Consider the following 10343-nt stretch of genomic DNA (forward strand, 5'->3'; position numbering starts at 1 on the left):
TCGGTCATCAGTTTCTCTCGGAGCGTAGTGCAGGAATAACGATCTCTGAAGTGGAGAGCTCTCTGGGGCGAGTCTCCGAGTGAGGTTCCCCGTTGAAGGACGTTGCTCGTTCACTGCGAAGAAGGACCCCTTTGTCGTGGTGCCCCAATTCCAAGGAATATCCCTGTAAACTTCCACGAGTATTTGGATACTTGGGATCGACATTTCGAAAGATGTCCAATTTTGGAGTCATTTGGAGGGCAAAGCCAAGTTGAGGTCCAAAATGCTGGGAGCCCTCAGCAGAGCGAAGCGATACTTCACGTCTAGACAAAGACTTTTCCTTTACAAAGAACAAGTCCGACCTCGCGTGGAATAGTTATCTTACCCTTGCGCTGGGGCTCCCAAATACCAGCTACTTCTATCTATTTGATTACATACAGAAGAAGGCCGTTCGCATTGTCTACAGTCCCATTCTCACTGATCGTTTGTACCCTCTAGGTCTTTGAAGGGACTTCGGTTCCCTCTGTATTTTGTACCGTATGTTTCACGGGGAGTGCTCTGAGGAATTATTTGCGATGATACCATGATCTCGGTTTTACCATCGCACCTCCCGCTACCGGAGTAGAGTTCATCCATACTACCTATAACCACTGCGTTCATTCACAGAACGGACTTCGTATTGCAAGTCCGTTCTAAACGTTCGTATCCATTTTATCCGCATGCATACTCTGTAGTTTTTATTGGTTCTAAACTTTAAAATGCTTTAGAAATAAATTTGGGGATGAATACGAAATGTGGCAGTAAACTATTTTGCCCTGGTGGACTATGGCTTCGTATTTATATTTATACAGGAATGAAACCTTCATAGTGTAAGGCGTTTGTGAAAATGTATTAGGTGCATACTTTGATACATCCATTCTCACGGATCGTTTGGAACCTCTGGGTCTGCGGAGGGACTTCGGTTCCCTCTGTATTTTGTACCGTATGTTCCATGGGGAGTGCTCTGATGATACCGGCATCTCGTTTTTACCATCGCACCGCCCGCCACCGGAGTAGAGTTCCTCCATACTACCTGGAGCCACTGCGGTCATCCACAATGCGTTTCCAGAGGTCTTTTTTGCCACGTACCATCCGGCTATAGAATGAGCTCCCCTCCACGGAGTTTCTCGAGCGCTATGACATGTCCTCCTTCAAACGAGGCTTATGGAGAGTATTAAGCGGTAGGCAGCGGCTTGGCTCTGCCCCTAGCATTGCTGAAGTCCATGGGCGACGGTAAACACTCATCATCAGGTGGGCCGTATGCTCGTACAAGGGCAATAAAAATAAAAATAAAACTGAGAAATTATGAACTGCCCGAAGTGAGCGACATAATAACTTATCAAGTATACCTACACAGAGTGCCTCGCAGATTTGTCCACGGACGTTTCTGAAGATAAAAATGGCAATCACAGTGAAATAAGTGTCAACGCTCGGTTAATATATAAAGTTGTTCACTATTACAATGCACAATACGAGTCAAAACAATATAGATAAGCTATATTAGAATTGAGAAATCTGTACACAGACTCTACTAATGCGTAAAGTGCAGAGCATCGGAATACCGACTACTGCGCCGTTTGAATATAGGTAGGTATCGACTTTATTTTTATATGCTATTTAAACATTTATTTATGAATAACATTTAAAGTTATTTTACTGTGAATCTAGTTTTGCTTTTTGTATTTAAGTTAAAGGCTTTATTATAAGGTACTTTTTTTTAAAATTCTCTAGCAATTTCTGCAAAACATGTTAAAATAAACTTGTACTTTAACCCTTTTAGTGCTGACTAAAAGGGTTAAAGTAAGAGACGCTTGGTTCATTCGTATCGAGCGATACAACTAAAACGGTGTTCGAATCCCGCAGGCAGGTAGGTACGGCAGGTAGGTACGTAGGTAAATACGGTGTGCTTAGTGCGAGTTTTTTAACGTTCTCGATAGCGTAAAAGTTAGCTCATATTTCGATGCCTCCAATGAACACTACTCTAACTCCAAATTCGTAGGTTTACAGGAGGAGAGTTTAAACGAAAAAAGTTGATAAAATCTTTATTATTGCATATATATTTCTGATTTTTTCTTGTGTAACTAGCTGATTTACTCTTGCTTCGAACCCCATCAATAATGAATTTGTAATACTTTTAAAATAGTGAAGCGATTTGCGTGAAAAACGAAAATTTCAAAATTTTGAGTTAGTGTTCATTGGAGGCATCGATTTGTATGGAATGGGATCGTTTGCCTACATTTTCCGTTAGGGGCGCTGTTCCAACTGCATACAAAATTGGGTTACGCTATCGGGAACGTTAAAAAACTCGCACTAAGCACACTGATCATCAAGTTTAAAATGAAACAGCCATTAATTTGAACTTTTTTATTGAGACATAACTAACATTAACACTAAAACAATTAACACACGAACGTCCACTAACTAACTTAAAGCTGTACTAGCACAAAAACTTCCTCCGACCACAACTAAAATACTATCCGTTTTCATACATTCGGTGTGTTAAACAGAAGGAAAAAAAAACTACATCGGTGAAGGCTATTATTGTAAATATGAACAAAATAAATGTTTTACTTAAAATCAACAAATGCAGCACAATTTTCAATTTTCAATGTAACTGTCAAAATTCCCGCCATTTAATTTGCACTATTGTTGGATCTGTAGCAATTCGATTTTCGAAATTTTAATTGTTTACAGAACTAGCAAATAAAAATAATATAATTTGAAACAAGTTATTTTTGAAAAAATGAAATGTTTGTATGATATTTAAAATTTTAGTTTGAAGTTACATTATTTTCCGATGGTGAATTTAGATATGGACTCCAGAAGATTGATGTACGCCGTGTGCTCGTAGGCAGTACTGAAGTCCGACAGCTTCTGCGCGAATTCATTGCTTATGCCCTTCTCTTCTAGTAGGTTCATGAGTAGGTCGTACAAATACTGAAAAAAAAAACAGATTTGTACAAAACAATATTATTACAATTATTTTAGAGTGTAGAAAATAAATTAATATTATATTAATAATGCTTTATCAAGGATGCAAAATGCTGTTAATTATTTTGCATAATTAAACGCAGCCGTAAATATAGGCTGTGGGTATTATTTAAATAATATGTTGTCGGTTGAATTCGCCAGCATGCCGCAACCATGATCTCAGACTGAAATTTTATCTATTCAGAGAAGCTAAACTCATATTCTTTTAGACTATAATAATTATAATTAGAACTTTTACCCACTTAAACAAATAATGATACATATTATAGTAGAAGTCAGCAAGTTTATAGAATAAAAAAAATATGTAAGCATTTCATAATTCCATTTCCCAAATTGTGAAATGGATAATAACTTCGTGCTTTCTATATACCCCAATTTTTGGCGCTTGATAACTACAATGATGTAAGTTCAAGTGTGGCAAGTAAATGGGGCACGTCACAGTCGGCGTCGAACCTAGGGACTCTCGGTTCATAGGCAGAGCTCTATACCAATAGGGTATTGAAAGCTAGTGAGTTTAAGGTGAAATTATGGTATTCTTTTTTTATTTGAGTACATTTTTATTTGCTTTTTTTCACTAATGAAGTTATAGTAATATTATATTATTTTAAATGTAACTATAAAAATTTATTTAATCTTGTTAAAGTTTACAAAAATATTGATTGTTAATTTAATTTTCATTTGTTTTTTGCATTGCTCACCTGGTTTTAAGCGTTTACGAGAACCAGAGGAAAATTATATTTTAATATTAAATTGTGTATATATTAGATAAGGATTTTCGAATAACCAGGACTGATTTATTATTATTCATATTTTATCAATCCTCTTTTCTGTAAACACCTCGTATTCTAGCCGAACTACAGGGGAATTTTACTTAATTGTGAAGTTAATTTCAAAGTAAAAACAAGATAATATTTATAATTTTATGAGATAATTCTCTTCATTTATATGAATTTATATCAACTGACCTCGATTAAGCCGCAAATAAGAAAATGCAAACAGCAAATTACAAGTATATGATTACAATAAAACGTAGGTATATTTCTTGGGATTTATAAGATTCCTTCTGGTATGCTGTTGATCACACAATGAGGTCCTATCAAATTTATTTGAAAAAACAATCAAACTAAGAGCCTTACGTGTTGTTTAATTTTACATAAAATTTGTGTCCAAGTGGCTTGAAACTAAAATTAAATCTCTCTAAGCAACTTGTAAGCTACTTACTAGAAAATACACATAGAGAGGTTGGCTTTCAGATCTTTTTGAGCTGATATAATAATATGTGAAACTAATATCTATACTAATATATCAATCTAGTGGTTTTTACGGATGTTCCGTTATAACTACTGAACCATGCATCCGATTGACTTGAAACTTAGTATCCATGTAGAAAATACATTTACTTATATTTATATGAGTGTTGGACTCCCTAATAATAATGACAATAAATAATAATGTTAATTTTAAATCCCAAGCGAAGCGGGCGAGTACGGCTAGTATTATATAAAACCGACAAGATGCTGTATCTTACATACTAAATAAAGATGAATAGATAACATACCCCATCGAGTACATCACCAGCGACTGCATACACTTTGTCATTCCATTCACCCTTATATAGGGTTATTTCGTCAATGCCGAACACATCGTCTGAAAACAAAATTAACAAGTAGTTAAATTTACTTAGTTTCCGTTGGAGTTGCGTTGATTAACTGCAATTATATTAGTCTACTAGCCTCTGAGAACTACTATGACCAAAGCTTTCAACATGGCCGGATCTGAACAAATCATACGACTTAACGTATCTTTTGCGTGAAGTGGAAATTTTCAATCGTTTTTGCCCCTATAGAACTATAATAATCATCATCTGGTATTTTGTATGTGATACCAAACAATTTATATTTGCAAAATGCTCTGTTCTTTTCTGTCTATAATGCGTTGAGGATACATTCAGATTTATTTACTTAAGCTGAAACTCAAAAGGTTGCTCACAGACACAGAACATGAATTACTACATTTTTAGTATGCCAATTCAACATGGTCAATAATTGAATTATTTTTGCTTACATAGACTATTTTAATGTATTTTCATTTCATTTTCAATAATCAAGTTTACAGACAACTACTGTTAGATAAAGACCTCCTGAAGGTTCAAAACAACCCCCAAAAAATCAAACCCGCCAAATTATAATTTGCATAATTACTGGTGGTAGGACCTCTTGTGAGTCCGCATGGGTAGATACCACCACCCTGCCTATATCGGCTGTGAATCACTAACGCGTTTCGGTTTGAAGGGTGGGGCAGTCCTTGTAACTATACTGAGACCTTAGAACTTCTCATGGTGGGTGGCGCATTTACGTCGTACATGTCTATGGGCTCCAGTAACCACTTAACACCACGTGGGCTCGTCCACCCATCTAAGCTATAAAAAAAAAGTATATAAAAATCCGTCTGGAAATGTGACCCTCATTATGTCTGTATCTTTCGTCCACCCATCTATGCAATAAGAATAAAAAAAAACCCATTATGGACGTCACGCTGCTCAGATCTACTGGATTCTTGCTACCTTCACACCTTGAGTAGTTCAACTAATAATGGTATGTTTATGGGCAACCGACAATTCTGATACCTCTAAAAAGTGAATAATGATACCACCTTGATATTTAAGATTGAGGTTATATATTTTATGGCAGAAACAAAAAGGGGAAAAAAGGAAAAGGGAGGGTGAATCTTGCCACATGGTGAATCTCACCAAATTCTAAACTGAAATAATCTTTTTTCTTTGTAAATTGTACGAGGGCTGCACTAAAAGTATCGGGAATGGAATATTTCCACTGTTCCTGTCATATTAAAATCTTTTTAATTGAAAACTCCTTGGTTTTAAAAATCGAATACCATTTATTTATTTAAAAAAAGATTCTCGGTCTTGTCACGAGGTTTTGTCAAACTTGTTTAGTCGTTGAGAAAATGGAATTGACTCGATAAAATTCAAGAGCGATGATTTATTATGACTTTCGAAGTGGTTTAACACAAAAACAGTGTGTTGATCGGATGATTTCTGAATTTGGTGATGAAGGCCCATCCAAAACCACAATTTATCGCTGGTTTGCTGAGTTTCAACGTGGACGTGTCAAGCTCAGTGATGATCCCCGTCAAGGTCGTCCAAAACTGCAGTCACCCAAGAAAACGTTGATGCTGTGCGTAAGCTGATTGAGGAAGATCGACATGTGACATACCGCGAAATTCAGGCAACTTTAGACATTGGCATGAGTCAAATATAAATAATCTTGCATGAACAATTAGGTGTAAAAAAGTTGTTTTCCCGATGGATACCGCATTCGCTCTGTGAAGAGCAAAAAGCGGCTTGCGTTACTTGGTGCGTCAGAACTCTCGAAAGATTCCACGCAGGATCCTCAAATGCTGTATACAACATTGTATCTGGTGACGAATCCTGGATATACGCGTACGAACCCGAAACAAAAAACCAGTCACGAGTTTGGGTGTTCGAAAATGAGTTAAAGCCAACAAAAATTGTTCGTTCACGGAGTGTTGCAAAAAAAATGGTGGCCACGTTTGGCGGGACAAAGAACGGTTAATGCAGAATGGTATGCTAGCATTTGTTTGCCACAGGTCGTTTCTGAACTCCGTAAAGAGAACAGCAACCGCCGCATCATCCTCCATTACGACAATGCGAGTTCTCACACCGCGCACAGAATAAAAGAGTTTTAGAGCAAGAAAACATAGAATTATTAGACCATCCGCCGTACAGCCCGACCTAAGCCCTAATGATTTCTATACTTTCCCTAAAATAAAAAATAAATTGCGTGGACAGAGATTTTCATCACCTGAAGAAGCTGTGGACGCCTACAAAACGGTCATTTTGGAGACCCCAACTTCCGAATGGAATGGTTGCTTCAATGATTGGTTCCATCGTATGGAAAAATGTGTCAAATTTTGCGGAGAATACTTCGAAAAGCAATAAATACATTTTTAAATAGTAATGTTGTGTCACTTCGTTAATTCCCGAAATTTTCAGTGCCGCCTATGTATATGGTAAACTGACTATAATGACTTCTTAGTACTCAATCTTTAGACCCATTAGATTAATCAGGATCAAGAAATGATTACGTTTATGTTTACTAGTATACTCACTATATTCATCAGCAGAAGCTGCAGGTGGATCCTGAAGATAGGAGCAGGTGAAACCAAGGGTGGTGTCTCCTCGGACTAGGTCAACCTCAAACTGAGGTTTGGAACGCATCTCAGAGAACTCTTGCTTCTCAGTCTGAACATCACCCTCAAAGTCATCAGAGTCCACAGTGTGATTCACGTTGAATGTGACACGAATTCTGAAAAAAATCTATAGTTAGAGACTGTTAAAATTTCACTATTTTTATGATATTTCTGTGAGCTTGTTTCTTTAGCTTTTCGTAATTCAACAAATTGACAAAGATTGCTTAACAGTAAAATAACTATTTGGCAACATTTATTAACAACTGTTTCCCCAAAAAAATTTTATTCAATATTTCTCCTTCTCAAGATTTCATTACTTACGTTTCATCTTTAAGCTGCTTTGTTAAAACAACTTCGGCCCCGTCTCCCTTTACAGTAAAGCCTTCTACTTCAGCAGGGAGAGTCTTGACCTTCTGTGCTTTGCGTTCAGCAACTATTTCTTCTGTCAGGAACTCTACCAGTTCTCTTTCACCTGAATGTATATAAATTGGTCTTATTATGTATATTGAGAACGAAAATATGTGCAATTTATTCTACAATACTGTAAAACATCAATAAGTAGGTAATGAATTTTAATCAACAAACAACAATTTTATAATACACGAATAAGGTATTTTTTTATTCTCTCATTTTACTACTATTTTATTAACTACAACAACTACATTAGATTTACATTACTCTTGATTATAATGATAATAACTCCAGATCAACAGGGAAAATCCAACTATTCTATTCAACACTATATTTCATTGTGCCTGTCAGAATATAAGTTAGTAGGATGTTAGCATTTTTAGAGTAGAGAATAGTACTACAGATAGCGAAGTTTGGATATGACTATTTCTTTGAATTAGTAACTACACCATCATGCAGCACACACTGATCAAAGATCCTCACAGTACTAATTAAGGTTAAAAAAAATACTTTTCAAGGTTTTCTATTGGGGCTAGAAAATCAAGGGTGTCCTTTACAATATAAATAAATGAATGATTATCTGCAAATGAGCATTGCCTATTTATAATGTCTGTCCTATTTAAGGATTTCAATTATTACATTTAATTGAATACCATTAGCAAATGGAATTATTTTTATGCTTAGATGGTAAATGTGCTCATAGACCACCAGATGTTAAGTGATTACAGAACTTACAGACATCACAACATAAATTCTGCCACCCACCTTGAAACATGAGCTTGTGATCTTAATTGATTTATTTAATGCCTTCAAACTTGAACACGTAACTGCTTAGTGATAGAAATACAGTGCTACAGTATGGCAAAACGTGCTATCACCATTATACATTGATATATTATTATGTATATTGGATATTGAAAAATTTAGATATATCCATGTTTATAATACATGTTATTAGGATTGATACATTGAAATAATTGTTATTCTAAAAATAGTGAAATAGATTATTTTAAATTTTAAAATATAAATGTTATTCCTATTCTAAATTGAAAGAAAGAGCACACCCGCACTAAAACTGGAAAGAATGTCACATACCTCTATGCAGGAATGAAAATCTTTACTTTCATTCCTGGATGAAAGTGTGTTTTTAATGTACCCTGCTTGATTCTAAGACCTTTCTGATTTTGAAAGGCCCAAGATAATTTTGCAGGAATGATTTTTTTAATTTTGAAAAATTCTGTAAACTCCCAAATTTACCTCAATGACTAATTAATTTTATCTTCAATGTTATTGTTGTTACTGAAAATGATTTTAATGAGCTAAAATTTAGACCAACAGAATGTTGATGCATTTCAAACCCATACTCTGATTAATTGTCCTCGTTTTGTTTCTGAATGAGAACTCATAGTTTATTTGTATTGTATTAAAAAAAAAATTACATTTGTTTTTGATATTACACACCAGGTTTCTGAATTTTGCATTTAGTGCACAAGCGGTGATGCAAGATGTGTTTTTTTCAAAAAGGCTAAGTAAGTGAAATAAAAAATATCTAAAGTTTCACATACTAATATACCAACCAACCTTAATAATATGATCTGATGTAAGTACATAATATTAAAATATGACAAATTTTGTTCAGAGTATTAGTACTTTTTGGTGATGATCAAAATTTGATTTAAATATATTCATCAGTCCATATAATTTTACAGTTTTGCTCAGTTCATCAATTTAACATGAAGCTAGTACCACCGCAGAACTTACCAAATAAGGAATGGGATTAGGACTCACCAAGGGGCTTGGGTTTAATGGAGTGTTCGTCTTCTTTATCGGCTAGAAAACGCATTTAAAGTATTAAGTTTATCTAATGATTCCCCATTATTTCGTCATTTTTGTGCAACGAATTTGTAGGAAAATATAATTTCCTTTTAAATTAACATTAACAAATACCTTATTTTATTATTGGTGATACATTTAAAGACCAACGAAGCATGGTGTAATTATAACCTATAATGGAGATAGCCGGAAATTTAATACCTTTCGTGTGAAGCGCCTTCAACCCGCAGCCGCAGCTGCAAGTATTGGAATGGTTGTGTAGCAAGCTGGTGGAAGCCAGGGTCCCATCTAACCTTCGAGAGCAGCTCATGTGCCATATACCCCTAGTAAAGTCGCGTTTCACAGCCGTCTGTGTGCGACTAACCAACCCGCTTAAGTTCGCAGTTTTAACGCATGTTTGCAGCACTCTATGGGTCGCTTTAACTATGCCGCTCATTTTTGCTGCTTATTGAACTTAATGTTCACTTTTCTAGATTTTTTTACAAAACTTTAGTCAGGGTGAAAAAGTGAATGAGAATTGAGATTTGAGACCACAGACGACTTTAGTTGTTTCACGATTCGTCTATTGGAGGGGCAAAGGAATGGCCTATACAAGATTTTTGCTTCTGAAAAGCTGAAGTCAGTGCTTAAAAACTATAAATGAAATAATTATGGACATGAAATTGAATGAAATGAAATAGATTTAAATGAGAGGATGCAACATTTTAGGAGTTGGATGAGATGAATATTTTTAACAAAATATGGAACTGAATCTTCTGTTTCGTAAGGTGGAACCGTGTATTTAAAGTTAAAATAAATATAAAGAAAAAACTGGTAGTAATATATACGACATGCATGCATGGATAGATATCGACCTTTCC

At 35.4% G+C, this 10343-nt stretch overlaps 1 protein-coding gene across 2 annotated transcripts; it reads right to left on the bottom strand.

Annotated features, from left to right (window-relative positions):
* Positions 1-2367: 2367 nt before the first annotated feature.
* On the bottom strand, positions 2368-10329 carry P32 (complement C1q binding protein P32). 2 transcript variants are annotated; one of them, XM_028180203.2, is made up of 6 exons: positions 9685-10329; positions 9439-9480; positions 7561-7711; positions 7159-7355; positions 4568-4656; positions 2368-2955 (listed from the first exon to the last, which is right to left on the bottom strand). In XM_028180203.2, the coding sequence occupies exons 1-6, from the start codon at positions 9917-9919 to the stop codon at positions 2806-2808; spliced, it is 864 nt and encodes a 287-aa protein (XP_028036004.1). In that variant the 5' UTR covers positions 9920-10329; the 3' UTR covers positions 2368-2805. The 2 variants fall into 2 exon arrangements, with proteins under 2 accessions (XP_028036004.1, XP_028036005.1); XM_028180204.2 differs by lacking the exon at positions 9439-9480 and having other exon boundaries at positions 9685-10245.
* Between the last annotated feature and the right edge of the window lie 14 nt (positions 10330-10343).

The sequence above is a fragment of the Bombyx mandarina genome, chromosome 08 (genome assembly GCF_030267445.1).
Source record: "Bombyx mandarina strain Sakado chromosome 08, ASM3026744v2".
In the NCBI taxonomy this organism is placed as follows: Eukaryota; Metazoa; Arthropoda; class Insecta; order Lepidoptera; family Bombycidae; genus Bombyx; species Bombyx mandarina.

Excerpts from the sequence above, each read along its gene's own strand:
- P32 (XM_028180203.2), bottom strand. The coding sequence starts at position 9,919 with ATGAGCGGCATAGTTAAAGCGACCCATAGAGTGCTGCAAACATGCGTT. Across the intron at positions 7,356-7,560 it reads AAGCAGCTTAAAGATGAAAC|AATTCGTGTCACATTCAACG; the intron begins GTAAGTAATGAA and ends GATTTTTTTCAG. Across the intron at positions 2,956-4,567 it reads CTGGTGATGTACTCGATGGG|TATTTGTACGACCTACTCAT; the intron begins GTATGTTATCTA and ends TTTTTTTTTCAG.